Here is a 15,352-nt window from a genome sequence, read left to right as displayed (position 1 = left end):
TGTAAAATTCAAGAGAATTGACGTTTGTTTGCTAAAGTAAGAAGCATTTTAGCTTGCTAATGTTAAACATTACTTAGGCTATATTCCCTCTGCTTTCAATCGCCACACAAAAAATAATGTTAGCCTCCATGTCCAGGGAGTGGTCAGACTCATCAGGAAAATTCATGCATATATTTCCTGAATCCTGTATATATATATCTGCAATAAAGTGGAAAAATCCCACTGATACATTTAGGATGAAAATTGGTTTCCATTAATAGCCTAACCGTACAACTGAAAATATAATTGAGAGTGCTGTTCTTTAGGTTGCACAGGCCATTTCCACATGTGATTGGACTACTTACGTCAGTACAGTAACAAAGTACTTTGTTACTTACCCTCCTGGACTGGAATTGCCCACCCCTGTCTCTGCATCTGGGGTAATTCCAGCCTTAGACTCATGTATCATCAAATTAATTCATTATCCATCCACTGTTAGCATGGCTGTTATTCATATGATTGCAATCAATATATCCATCCCTGACATGTTCATGTCTTTGAAATTCAACTGTAACTGGCCATTGTGAGTTACTGGCCTTGAGGAATTAGGTGGTCTGTAAATGATGCTGTACAGCAGTGGTGTCAAACTCGTTGCCATGGAGGGCCGTGTGTATGCAGGTTTTCATTCCAGCCTCAGATCTTGATTATATAATTAGTTAAATTATTTGCTGAATTAGGGATGCAGGTTTGTGCACAATGGTGACCCGACGTCTATGGTGACCCGCATTGTCTAAATAAAAATTTTCTTATATTCTGTGCTTCAATGCAGTTAAACACATATGGCTGATTGAGTAATTGGACTCAATTAAGGCAGCATTAATTGGTTGGAATGAAAACCTGCATACACACGGCCCTCCATGGCAACAAGTTTGACACCACTGCTGTACAGAAATAAAGACTGACTACCCAGGGTGTACCTCTGCCTCATCTTCAGGAGAGCCAGTGTCAGGGTGGCCAAGGCTCTTGGAGTGGGTGTGGTCATCAGAGTGGGTGTGGCTTTGGCCCCTGGGGTGGGTTTGGTTATCATTGTGGGTGTGGTTATCAGAGTGGGCTTGGCTCTCACTGATTGGGTGCTCAGGCCCTTCTTGTTGGTCAGAGTCTAATACAGTGGGTCAAAAGAGCAAACAGAACGGCAGCCATCACAATGCAGGCAGATCCCTCTACACAAGATAAAACACTGGCTCTAAATATCTTTCCATTTACCTGGATGGTTGTACAAATAAACAGAGTAATTTTTTAATCAACACTGCTAGAGAGTATTGCAGGGATTCATACAAGCATATATGGGCACAGCAAGCGGCTTTAGCGAAACACAGCAAATCTAAGCACCCCTAACCCTGGGCAACGCTACTGCCAAGCATGGACCTGCAGGCTACCGGCCACAGTCAGCACTGGCATGGTCAGAATTTCATCCTGTGCATGGGGCCTGCCCATACGCTAGCGGGATGCCATGACAGTTTATTTGACATGCTAAAAACATTTTAATTCCACATTTGAAAATGTCAGGCTCCATTTTCATAAGGAGAACAGACAATGAGAACACTGAAAAATACACTTTCATTAAGTTTATCATGGGCTGAAAAAGTACTGCTGCTACAGCACTAGAGCCTGACCCTCACCAGGTAAGTCACCTGAGAACCCAGTTCTCTTCTACTGGGGGAACCTGAGGGACTAAATTGGATGGAAAATGTAGGGTATTGTACAGCCAACCAGGTATAGGGGATGATTAGGTGGTCAGAGGTGGGGAGTCTGTTTTTTGCGTGAATTTAGCTTCTTCCACACTGTGCTGGGACACTGGATTTCTGTTTGGTCCAGAGGGAAGAGTGCCCCCTACTGGCCCAACAACACCTCTTCAAGCAGCAACATGGTTTTCCCAAGTGGTCTCATAACCAAGTATAAGCCAAAAATAAAGATTTCAAAACACAGTTTGACAGGGGGTCTTTACCTGTACTGACGGTTTCATCTTTAGATACGCTCACACTCTCCTTTGAGTCTTCAGTTTCCTTCAGTGAAAAACATCACAGGCAGTGTACTCATATTATACAAGTGTTGTGTTGGTTTTAGTTTCACATAATATTTTAATACTTGGCTCAATGATTAATGTGAATTCTAACCTATATTTAAGGAGCTGCCTTTTTAATATTGGACTTTCACAGCACTGATCTGAATATTATTTAAAATCAAATATGTGCATGCCAACAGCGGCTGTCCAAAGCCAGATGGTTTCTAGAGAAACTGTCACCTTAGTCTTATCCTCAGCACCTTTGATTCCCTGCAACAGAGCCACACCCAAACCCCAGTGTAAGTGCTGTAGCACTTTAATAAGTTTAATAAGGTTACTTTGAGTGTCTTTGGCAAAGGCTGCTGAGCTGAGAAATGCAACTGAAATCTGTCAGTCATCCAAGCTGTCCAATCACATGCTTTTTAGACGGAGTTCTGGGAGTGTCTGAATGTCAGTCTATGAATAAGGCTCTAAAGCAGAGATCTCAAACTCAGATCTTAGAGGTTGCAGTGTTTGTAGATTTTCTGTGTGTTTCAGCATTTAAATGCTTAATATAAGACACTGATTGGCTGAAAAGATCACACTGTGTCCCTCCAAGACTGGAGTTTGGTCCCTTCTCTGGGGTTTGAGTAAGAACTCTCACCTCCTTCTCCTCCTCCTCCTCTTCATCCTCCTCCTCCTCCTGTGCAGTACACACAGTATATTTGGTGTCTTCTCTCAAAGTCCCATCCATGTCATCAGTAGCCACTAAAGCACTCTTTGCGTCTGACTTATCTGGGTCTGCAGAGGAGGGCTGGGACTGGGCCAGACATAAGGATGGGTCCTCTGGTGCTGGTTCTGGGCCCAGACTGGATCTGTTGTCTGTGGTCTCCTCCTGATACTCAGACTCTGCAGCAGAGATGTTCAGAGACAGACCACAGTCACACTCACTAGTATATGAGGTCCAAGGAAGGGTCCCCAACCCCATCCACCCCAAGTCAAAATTTGATCAAAACTGAAATTATTTGTAAATGGTTTGAAAACCTGTTTCTTTGTACCTGGGGCAGGTGTCCCAGGTGTGATGTGCTCAGCAGGTGTTGTGTCTCTCTGCTGGGTCTCAGATTCCAACACACTTGTCTGTGGTTAAAAATCAATAGATTTTGCCTGTAAATAAAAATATATACATACTACACTATATATGTTATTGAGGCAAGTGCTGCAACCCAGAGTGTGTCGGTAAGCCGTAAGCACAGTATAGATATTCGACTAAAGTTATCTCACTCGCTAAATTTAAAAACCACGTGAGCTACTCCGCTGCTAGCAGACACTTTCTGTTATCTTCAAATTAACTGACTATCCCTCCAAGCGCAGCATATATTTATGGATTCCAATTAATAGACCCTTGAGATTAAACTGTAGCGGGCTGCTGTGAATCATTGACCTTGAGGAATTAAGTGATTTTTTAAAGTGCATAAATTATGCTGTACAGAAATAAAGACTGATTGACTAGCCAGAGTGTACCTCTTCCTCATCTTGTGCTGTGCACTGGCAGCAAATGAAAGCACGGCAACACCTCAGAAGACGATTGTCAGTGTGGCTCCGCCTCTTTGAGTGGGTGTGTCGGTTAGAACCTAATACAGTGGGACAAAAAAGCAAAGGAAACAAAAGTAGTCACAATACATGGGTTGGCTGGTCATCTAGATCAAGAGGAGGTGGTGGGTTGCATTGTTTACATCTGTCTTTCTCCCTAAACATCATTTGCATCTGTCAGTCCCCCTCTCCTCCCCAGCCAACTACTTTGGTCCTCTACAGCAGGTATGGGGTTGGTTAGTGTTTGGATGGAAGACCTCCAGGGAAAGCTGCTAGAATTGGTATTGGCAGGCCAGTAGGGACGATCTTTTCTCTGGTCAAATTAACCCCAATGCTCCAGTGCAGTGATGGGGACACTGTGCAGTAGGAGATGTTATGGGGGCATTGTTAGTGTAAGCATTAAGGTGTAAGGTGGTTCAGTCATGTGTTATGTTTTATGCACCAATTTACAAATAATATATTGTAGAATTTTATTTCATTGTCATCTTATTGTACATAATGTGAGGTATTAGTATTTCTGTGGGCTATACTTGGCCCTTAGGGCATGGAAAATACTGAAATTTAATGTGTGCTGATAGGTGCTAGTGAGCTAGTAAGCATATTTCAAATGTTTCAGTTTCCCATAATGTTCAGCTAGCTTGCTAGTTTCTGAAATATACTTAGCTATACTTTTTCTAACCTTTGTAAAATTAAGTAAGCCTTTTTAGCTATTAAACTGCTGCTGCTGCTCTTTGACTAGCCTGTTAGCTTTATTGTAAACTCAGTTTGACCTGGACCTTTTTTCAGATATGTCGCTTAAACAATCCAGGATGAATTAACACATATCGTTTCAAATAATCTTATTAATTAAATGTGGGTTTACTCCATTTCATGAAAATGAATTAGGATTTGATTAGTTAATCAGGCATTGAATCATCCCGGATAACTGCACACACCCACTCTGCTACATAGGTGCAAAAACCAAAAACAGGATCATACTCCTCATACAGACTGAAACCAAGCTGCCACTGCCTTTGCAGGATCATGACATTTCACCCAAACCCCCCCCCCCCCCCCCCCTACTGCAAAATGACCTTAAATTAGGACCTTGTTGAGCACACTAGCACATTAGGACAGCTATCCAAATTAGCTTTTAAATTGAACTTCACATAATTGCTATTGCATTGACTAATTTAGCAAGCTGGGTTAATGCTAGTTAGCTAAACAATTACCACAAAATATAGGAGGTATGGTCGCTAACTAGCTCGCTGGGCTTACCTGTGAGAGGTGTGTTAGCAGAGCACAGTTTGTAGCCACATTCACTGCAGACCTTGTCATTCTGCCCACATTCCCTGCGGCACTGGGGGCAATCCATCCTCCTCCCTCTGGGCAAACATCACAAAATGACAGAATGAAGAACCTAAGCACCTTGTAGTTGGGGTTTGGGGATGGAAGAGGAACCAAGGAATTATATTTTTCTGTTTCAGCTATTTTTAACTCTAAATCAATCAGTGGGGCCCATTGGAGGTTTGCGTAGCTTGCAGAGGGATCTCTGGTGACTTCAGCAGGCTATATGTCAGCTTGGTTTAGAAATCTTGTATTTTTGTTAATAAATTATGGGCATTTTAGTCTGAATCACTCAATATGCAGGTGTGTTCAATTCACTGTATTAACTTTGTTGTGTCACTTCTACTTCTCATTGCCAACCTGAACTTACTATACAAGTCAAAGCAATCTTGTCAAAATCTCTGTGTTAATGATTGTCTATCAGGTAGCCCAGCTGTGGAACAAAAGTTGTAAATCCCTTCCAAGCAAAGCAAAGCGAAAGAGTTTATGTCACCAAAGGGAATACTTGGCATGATTGCAACTGCATTACATTACATTACAGGTATCTGGCAGACCCCGTAATCCAGAAAAACGTAAAATATAGGGGGGGAAAAGTAAATTCACTTGATCTACATACATTTACATTGAACATTCACAATTATATTTAAAATTTATATTTATATATAATCCATGATTTTTCATTGTTGCTTTAATGCAGAACATTGCTCTTGGAAAAGTGATCACAATTTTTGAGACAATTTTCTCTCTAAATGTTTTTAAAAGTAACATTTGAAAATTTTTGAGATTTTTTTTTTTTTTACACTTAGTGATGCTAAATGTGCAAAATTACAGCAGGATTACAGAACGTGCAAAATTATACAAACAGCACCCCATAGACCCCTGAGCAAAAGCCGGAATATACATGTCTAGAAATCTAGGCTGAGAGATGTTTTGATATAAACAGATTAGCTTAACCCCAATTTAGCTTGGGTTTTACCCATAGTTAGCCTGGTTACTCTCTAGCTGGCTATAAAACTTTTCAAACAGATGTAGGCAGGCTTTCACGAATGGCTGGAGAGAGAAAAGAAGACGATGCAAAACAACCACAATATAAAGTAAACAGGAAGTAGAGCGAAGACAGTGTAGTCTGCTGCACAGAAGAGAGAAAGAGTCTATGCAAAACAGCCTGAAGAAAAGGGGGAGAAAAGGGAGGTGTTGAGGGAGCCAATGTCTTTGTTTTTGTTCACAGTATAAATAGCCACGCAAAGTTCCCAATGGAAAGAGGGATCAGAGTCAACTTTACTTTGATATAGTTTTTGCTTCATTTTTTCTTATCATTATTTTGCTTTGTTGTGTTAAGACTTTCAGTCAGAAAGGTCTTTGTTTACTTTGAACTTTGAAACGGCATGACTAATTAGCCAGCAAATGAACCATCACCTTCACCGACATCAGCTATTACCTGCTACAACCAAAACCAGCGGCGCAGCGACGGGGGGTGCAGAGGGTGCAGTGCACCCGGGCGCCACATCAGCGGGGGCGCCAAAGAGCGTACTAAAAAACTGACTGACTCAGGACAGAACTAACGTTAGGAGAATAACGATAGTTAACGAACGTTACCATCATGGATGGGAGAAAGAAGCCTTCGGGCGCCCAAAACCGAAAAAGAAAAATGACTAGACAGGATACAGAAAGAAAGATGAGAACATCACTGTCAAACTGGATAACCAAACCAACATCACAGCAGGAGCAGGGTGATCAGAGCAGTTCAGAGTCCAGTCAGAGCTTAGCAAATGGAGGTGGGAATAGGCTGCACCTAACTGCTGGCCTGGGATCAGATTTCTCTTCCCTGGTCCTAACTTTAACCATTAGTAGGGGAAGAAAGATTTTTTCAATGGTCAGGACAATAATGTTAAGACGGAAGGAAATCATTTTGTCAGGGTTCTGTGTCTTCCCCCCCGTTATTCCTGGTTGGGCCGCCAGATGGCGGCACCTCTGCTTTGTGTCTTGTTTAATTGTTTTATTGTTTTCAATCACCCTATTATTGGTTCCTTATTGTCTCACGTTCCCTTCCCTCTCTGTGGCCTGATTGTTCATTGTGCCCTCCTGTGTCTCGTCTGCATCGTGTCTATTTAAGTCTCCCTTCTCCCTGACTCAGGTGCTGGATCCTTGCTTGCCTGTTGCCAGCCTGTTGCCAGCCTGTTGCCAGCCTGTTGCCAGCCTGTTGCCAGTAGCCTGTAGCCTGCGTGCTTGTTGCTTGTTCCTGAGTGTTCCTGCCCCTGTTCTGTTTGTAACGTGTTTTGGACTTTTGTATTTTCTTGTTTTCCTGCGTTTTTGGAAGTTTTTCTTTGTGTTTGTTTTAGCCGCCCTGTGAGGCTTTCTGTTCCCTTTGTTCCCCTTTTGCAAGTAAAGTCTTCGTTCTGCCTATTTTTTGAGTTTTGTGTTTTTCCCCGCACTCTGCGCTTGGGTCCATTCCCGCGCCCACCCTGACACATTCCAAATCCAACCATGTAGAGTTGGTCATATACACCCAGGGTAGATTAGCGGGTCTGTCAGCGCCAGCATGAAAGATATCGTTTATAAAGTTTCAGTTAGCTAACGTTAACGTTAGGAAGGGCTGGATCAGCAGGTAGCTAGCTAGCTGTCAAAGTCAGGTTTATTTGTCATTACAAACCGTATATGCTGTACAGTACACGATGTATTGCAGCAGTAATGATGTGAAGTTAATTCGATTCTTTGCCATCTACTGGTAGAATGAAGATGCCGTCTTTGTCTTTGGGCAGCTTCATTGTTCAAGGCAGTGAAGAAAATAAGAAACCGTTTATTGTGTTTAAATTAAATTAAATTAAACATTTATTTTGAATGCAATAATGGCATTTATACAATTAATAAATGCTTAAACGCGTCTGGTAAAATACATCAATTTTATTGAGAAGAAAAAACATTTTGAATCTAACTTTCAAAAAAGGACACATATCTACTCATCATGAAATAGAAGTCTTAAACTTGTATAAACAAATTATCACAGCACTAAGTAATTTATGACTTCAAACAGACCAGAAAGCAGTAATAAAGGTTTATTTGTCATTACAAACCGTATATGCTGTACAGTACACGATGTAACGAAACTTCGTTTCGCAAGGCTTCGGTGTAACCATAGACCGTATAGGGGTGTAACATAGACTTTCAGTTTACTCACAGCACTAAAGGAATACACACATTGTGAAAATTAGATTGACAGTGCAGTTGCACTTAGACAAGACAGGTGCAGCAGTTGCGGTAGGCAAGAGATACACAATAAATAATAGTAAGAGATAGTAAGTAGTAAACATATTGTCGGTAATTTATCGAAAACCACGTAGCTATATTGTTGTTGTGTTGTGATAAAAATAATATGACTCCATTTTAAATCACGTCTTAAGTTAGTTAGGTGAGGTTGTACTCTTTTATACGGTCTATGGTTGTACTTTATAGATTCCTGAAAGGAAATCCTGTTGTCGACTGTACAATTATGATGTGAAAGAAACAATATAACTTAATAGTAACAAATCTGTTATTTCCAGTCATTTTAAATTGAAATACGATATCAAAGTGACACTAGAAGTAGAAGGGCGCAAGCGTGTTCCAGCTGAGCCGTGACGATATAAGCGCGCGTCGTGAGCACAGTACCGGTATGTGTAGTTCCTAAGCGTACTAAACGTACACAACGTTGTACCTTGTACTTCTCATGGGTCAATCGTGCTGCTGATATTATATTTCATGAGTCATATATGTCATGAGTACCGCATACCAATAGCTAACTGGTCCCCGACGTGTAACTAAAAATATCGCTTATTGAAAATTGCCCCATTCATTCTCCCATTGACAAATCTGCGGGAAAACGAGGGGAGTGGCTTGGTGACGTTTTCACTTACAAGCTCTATCGGGAGTCTTCCTTACAATGCCAGTAACTGTAGCATCTGCCGAAAGGTCTTTCGGTAAGATGAAAATAATAAAGAATTACCTCCGTTCTATCATGGACAACGCGCGATTGACGCATCTGGCTGCAATATCAATCGAAAGCAAAGTCGCGCGCTTCACTCATTTCAACGAAATACTGGACAGATGGGCTAGCATGAAAGTCAGGCGCGTGAGAATCTAGTTATAAAAGAGAGTGGTGCGTGAAATGAGATGAATTAGGGCGAATTGATACACAAGTAATGGAATAAGATTGTAAACTGTACTGGAATAAAATTGTAATGGAATAAAAATTGAATTTTTAACACGTTATAAAAACACTCTTACTTTCACTTTCATTCTTATTTTGATCGTGAATGCAAGCGGAATTGCATTTGATCCTACAATGATTGTGATGTATTAAATGTGTGTGTTGCGTCTTGCACCCACCCTGAGAAGTAGGTTGTTGCGCCCCTGACCAAAACCCAAAACAAGATGAAGCTCCAACAAACCTGAGTAGGCAGGTTCACTGGAAAATGCATTCAAAAATCCTGGTGTCTCAATTGGCATTTAGAATAAATACTTGAGCTAGGCCACTACATGAGGAGACAGAAAGAATATGCAACTTCCATGCCAGACCATGCATTCACGTATCTCCTAAAATATAGGATGCAAGATTACTCAATTGTTTCACCTCTGTAAAGGTAACAGTTAAACTGTCGCTCCCTGCACTTGGAACTGTACTTCCCTCTAGGGTTTTCAACGTACTTGTCCCTGGTTACAGTTATACGCTTTGTTGTACGGCGCTCTGGATAAGAGCGTCTGCCATAAATACCTGTAATGTAATGTAATGTAAAGGGAGGGTACACAAAGTACTGAGAACGGGAGTGCCAATAGTCTGGAAAACAAAATCATTACTTGTTAAAACTATGTGTTTGTGTAAAATACAATTTTCCTGTGCTGCTTGAACAGAAAAGCTTATTAAACAAACATTATTAAACAAACGAAGCATTTGTGGCCTAAGGTCCTGTATTCGTATGTAAGAAGGTGTGATTGAAACCCGTGAAAGGACGCCATTGTTTAATTTATCCTGCACGGTCCTGGGCTATAGTGCTGCTCTATAGCAATATCTGTCGATATTAGCCAATGCCACGAACAGTTTTTATTTAGCTTCACTTACCGGAAAAATCTGTTCTGGAATCAGTTCACCTGCAACGTTTTTCCGCAAAAGAATAAAGCGCAGTCAGAATCATTTTCGCGGACTGATGATCCAAACAGGGCACTGAAACAGCAACTGATTGTCACCCAATTTTATAAGCAACAAAATCGAAAGTGTTATTGTTAGTTTCGTTTGGGCGATGCTGTTAAGAGAGTTAGGCTACGATATTAAATTTTATTGATAATAATATAGTAATATTATTATAGTAATATTCTATTGATATTCTGTTGTTATTACAATAGGATCCTACATTATCAGACGTTAGCTCACGGTTTGTTCGATAGCTTCGGAGTTTTACTGAACAACTGTACGTCAATCGATTAATTAATACCGAAAGTAACCTCTGTGGACAGGAATAATTTACTGCAGAACTTTATGGAACGTGTTCCTGCGAACTGTTCTGACTTTAGAAAGTCGTGAAATGCGGGATCGTTGTTTATTAGGCGAGTGTTTAAGAAGGATGTTTGTGCAACATGCACGAATGAGGATGTAATCCGCGTTAGCATAAAATGGCGCGTCTTTTGCTAGACTGTTTATTGTTGGAACTCGTGAAGCGACAACGTATGCGAAACTTATTTACATCTACCAATAAGATTAAGAGAACTTTGTGCAAGTGTTTTATGTTGTATTCATCAGCTTTGTATTTTATGTTCGTTTCCGTTTTACAGTGTCGTCTGATTTAACATGGACGACGACGCCATTCATTCGGTTTTCCAGTGTATTCTTGGGCCTGTGTTCATTGCTGCGTTCAAGACAACTCGGAACTCGGATAATTCAAGCAGGAACTTTCCAACTGACGTCACTGCGTTCACGCTGTTTTAATCGGGGGGAAAATATGTATTCCCACAAGAAACGCAGCTTTATTTTATTGTTAAGGAGTAAATTAAATGAGTCAATAGAGTGAAACCGGGAAACTACGCTAGCCTGTAGTAGCTCTGAAATGTAAAAATGGTATCACTGTCAGGTGTTTCGTGGTATCATTTTCAGCATTTATTTCTGAGAAAAATACCGAGCTAAGCTGGCTAGCGAAAAAAGTCGCTGATGGCTATCGTAACTTAAATTTCACATATTGTTTAATGAATGGGACACATAAATGATACTGACGCATATCACATAATCACACACCCAAGTATGCATTAAAAGCGTAAATATACAATTCAATTGGTTTTTTCACAAGTCGGACCTCGTTTTTTTTATAGTTCCAAGTTGTCTTGAACGCAGCATAAGCTAGCTGGCTAACTGGATAGCCTACATCCAGGAAGGCCAGCATAGTAGACAAATGCGACAAATTATGCATTTTCTGCTACCTGGGCCAGAAGACAAAGGCAGCAGTAATAATGTGAAGTTAATTCGACTCTGCCATCTACTGGTAGAATGAAGATGCCGTCTTTGTCTTTGGGCAGCTTCATTGTTCAAGGCAGTGAAGAAAATAAGAAACCGTTTATTGTGTTTAAATTAAATTAAATTTAACTTTTATTTTGAATGCAATAATGGCATTTATACAATTAATAAATGCTTAAACGCGTCTGGTAAAATACATCAATTTTATTAAGTGCAGAGAAGAAAAACATTTTGAATCTAACTTTCAAAAAAGGACACATATCTACTCATCATGAAATAGAAGTCTTAAACTTGTACAAACAAATTATCACAGCACTAAGTAATTTATGACTTCAAACAGACCAGAAAGCAGTAATAAAGGTTTATTTGTCATTACAAACCGTATATGCTGTACAGTACACGATGTAACGAAACTTCGTTTCGCAAGGCTTCGGTGTAACCATAGACCGTATAGGGGTGTAACATAGACTTTCAGTTTACTCACAGCACTAAAGGAATACACACATTGTGAAAATTAGATTGACAGTGCAGTTGCACTTAGACAAGACAGGTGCAGCAGTTGCGGTAGGCAAGAGATACACAATAAATAATAGTAAGAGATAGTAAGTAGTAAACATATTGTCGGTAATTTATCGAAAACCACGTAGCTATATTGTTGTTGTGTTGTGATAAAAAATAATATGACTCCATTTTAAATCACGTCTTAAGTTAGTTAGGTGAGGTTGTACTCTTTTATACGGTCTATGGTTGTACTTTATAGATTCCTGAAAGGAAATCCTGTTGTCGACTGTACAATTATGATGTGAAAGAAACAATATAACTTAATAGTAACAAATCTGTTATTTCCAGTCATTTTAAATTGAAATACGATATCAAAGTGACACTAGAAGTAGAAGGGCGCAAGCGTGTTCCAGCTGAGCCGTGACGATATAAGCGTGCGTCGTGAGCACAGTACCGGTATGTGTAGTTCCTAAGCGTACTAAACGTACACAACGTTGTACCTTGTACTTCTCATGGGTCAATCGTGCTGCTGATATTATATTTCATGAGTCATATATGTCATGAGTACCGCATACCAATAGCTAACTGGTCCCCGACGTGTAACTAAAAATATCGCTTATTGAAAATTGCCCCATTCATTCTCCCATTGACAAATCTGCGGGAAAACGAGGGGAGTGGCTTGGTGACGTTTTCACTTACAAGCTCTATCGGGAGTCTTCCTTACAATGCCAGTAACTGTAGCATCTGCCGAAAGGTCTTTCAGTAAGCTGAAAATAATAAAGAATTACCTCCGTTCTATCATGGACAACGCGCGATTGACGCATCTGGCTGCAATATCAATCGAAAGCAAAGTCGCGCGCTTCACTCATTTCAACGAAATACTGGACAGATGGGCTAGCATGAAAGTCAGGCGCGTGAGAATCTAGTTATAAAAGAGAGTGGTGCGTGAAATGAGATGAATTAGGGCGAATTGATACACAAGTAATGGAATAAGATTGTAAACTGTACTGGAATAAAATTGTAATGGAATAAAAATTGAATTTTTAACACGTTATAAAAACACTCTTACTTTCACTTTCATTCTTATTTTGATCGTGAATGCAAGCGGAATTGCATTTGATCCTACAATGATTGTGATGTATTAAATGTGTGTGTTGCGTCTTGCACCCACCCTGAGAAGTAGGTTGTTGCGCCCCTGACCAAAACCCAAAACAAGATGAAGCTCCAACAAACCTGAGTAGGCAGGTTCACTGGAAAATGCATTCAAAAATCCTGGTGTCTCAATTGGCATTTAGAATAAATACTTGAGCTAGGCCACTACATGAGGAGACAGAAAGAATATGCAACTTCCATGCCAGACCATGCATTCACGTATCTCCTAAAATATAGGATGCAAGATTACTCAATTGTTTCACCTCTGTAAAGGTAACAGTTAAACTGTCGCTCCCTGCACTTGGAACTGTACTTCCCTCTAGGGTTTTCAACGTACTTGTCCCTGGTTACAGTTATACGCTTTGTTGTACGGCGCTCTGGATAAGAGCGTCTGCCATAAATACCTGTAATGTAATGTAATGTAAAGGGAGGGTACACAAAGTACTGAGAACGGGAGTGCCAATAGTCTGGAAAACAAAATCATTACTTGTTAAAACTATGTGTTTGTGTAAAATACAATTTTCCTGTGCTGCTTGAACAGAAAAGCTTATTAAACAAACATTATTAAACAAACGAAGCATTTGTGGCCTAAGGTCCTGTATTCGTATGTAAGAAGGGTGATTGAAACCCGTGAAAGGACGCCATTGTTTAATTTATCCTGCACGGTCCTGGGCTATAGTGCTGCTCTATAGCAATATCTGTCGATATTAGCCAATGCCACGAACAGTTTTTATTTAGCTTCACTTACCGGAAAAATCTGTTCTGGAATCAGTTCACCTGCAACGTTTTTCCGCAAAAGAATAAAGCGCAGTCAGAATCATTTTCGCGGACTGATGATCCAAACAGGGCACTGAAACAGCAACTGATTGTCACCCAATTTTATAAGCAACAAAATCGAAAGTGTTATTGTTAGTTTCGTTTGGGCGATGCTGTTAAGAGAGTTAGGCTACGATATTAAATTTTATTGATATTAGAGTAATATTCTATTGATATTCTGTTGTTATTACAATAGGATCCTACATTATCAGACGTTAGCTCACGGTTTGTTCGATAGCTTCGGAGTTTTACTGAACAACTGTACGTCAATCGATTAATTAATACCGAAAGTAACCTCTGTGGACAGGAATAATTTACTGCAGAACTTTATGGAACGTGTTCCTGCGAACTGTTCTGACTTTAGAAAGTCGTGAAATGCGGGATCGTTGTTTATTAGGCGAGTGTTTAAGAAGGATGTTTGTGCAACATGCACGAATGAGGATGTAATCCGCGTTAGCATAAAATGGCGCGTCTTTTGCTAGACTGTTTATTGTTGGAACTCGTGAAGCGACAACGTATGCGAAACTTATTTACATCTACCAATAAGATTAAGAGAACTTTGTGCAAGTGTTTTATGTTGTATTCATCAGCTTTGTATTTTATGTTCGTTTCCGTTTTACAGTGTCGTCTGATTTAACATGGACGACGACGCCATTCATTCGGTTTTCCAGTGTATTCTTGGGCCTGTGTTCATTGCTGCGTTCAAGACAACTCGGAACTCGGATAATTCAAGCAGGAGCTTTCCCATTTCTGACGTCACGGCGTTCACGCTGTTTTAATCGGGGGGGGGAAATGTATTCCCACAAGAAACGCAGCTTTATTTTATTGTTAAGGAGTAAATTAAATTGTTTTATTGTTAAGGAGTCAATAGAGTGAAACCGGGAAACTACGCTAGCCTGTAGTAGCACTGAAATGTAAAAATGGTATCACTGTCAGGTGTTTCGTGATATCATTTTCAGCATTTATTTCTGAGAAAAATACCAAGCTAAGCTGGCTAGCGAAAAAAGTCGCTGATGGCTATCGTAACTTAAATTTCACATATTGCTTAATGAATGGGACATAAATGATACTGACGCATATCACATAATCACACACCCAAGTATGCATTAAAAGCGTAAATATACAATTCAATTGGTTTTTTCACAAGTCGGACCTAGTTTTTTTATAGTTCCGAGTTGTCTTGAACGCAACTGGATAGCCTACATCCAGGAAGGCCAGCATAGTAGACAAATGCGACAAATTATGCATTTTCTGCTACCTGGGCCAGAAGACAAAGGCAGCAGTAATAATGTGAAGTTAATTCGACTCTGCCATCTACTGGTAGAATGAAGATGCCGTCTTTGTCTTTGGGCAGCTTCATTGTTCAAGGCAGTGAAGAAAATAAGAAACCGTTTATTGTGTTTAAATTAAATTAAATTTAACTTTTATTTTGAATGCAATAATGGCATTTATACAATTAATAAATGCTTAAACGC

General features: G+C 40.1%; 1 protein-coding gene across 1 annotated transcript in view; it reads right to left on the bottom strand.

Moving 5' to 3' along the window:
* LOC135258451 (protein starmaker-like) overlaps nucleotides 1–10,125 on the bottom strand; it is a 228,028-nt gene extending 217,903 nt beyond the window's left edge. The window contains exons 1-6 of the mRNA XM_064341841.1: nucleotides 10,029–10,125; nucleotides 4,868–4,972; nucleotides 3,542–3,651; nucleotides 2,282–2,311; nucleotides 1,985–2,042; nucleotides 957–1,138 (exon numbers count right to left, since the gene is read on the bottom strand). Coding sequence (XP_064197911.1) covers nucleotides 957–1,138; nucleotides 1,985–2,042; nucleotides 2,282–2,311; nucleotides 3,542–3,651; nucleotides 4,868–4,964 — 477 coding nt within the window. The 5' untranslated portion in view covers nucleotides 4,965–4,972; nucleotides 10,029–10,125. The remainder of the gene's footprint in view (nucleotides 1–956; nucleotides 1,139–1,984; nucleotides 2,043–2,281; nucleotides 2,312–3,541; nucleotides 3,652–4,867; nucleotides 4,973–10,028) is intronic.
* Nucleotides 10,126–15,352: the final 5,227 nt, after the last annotated feature.

Source organism: Anguilla rostrata, chromosome 7 (assembly GCF_018555375.3).
Source record: "Anguilla rostrata isolate EN2019 chromosome 7, ASM1855537v3, whole genome shotgun sequence".
NCBI classification, from domain to species: Eukaryota; Metazoa; Chordata; class Actinopteri; order Anguilliformes; family Anguillidae; genus Anguilla; species Anguilla rostrata.
This window is presented reverse-complemented; position numbering and strand designations above follow the sequence as displayed.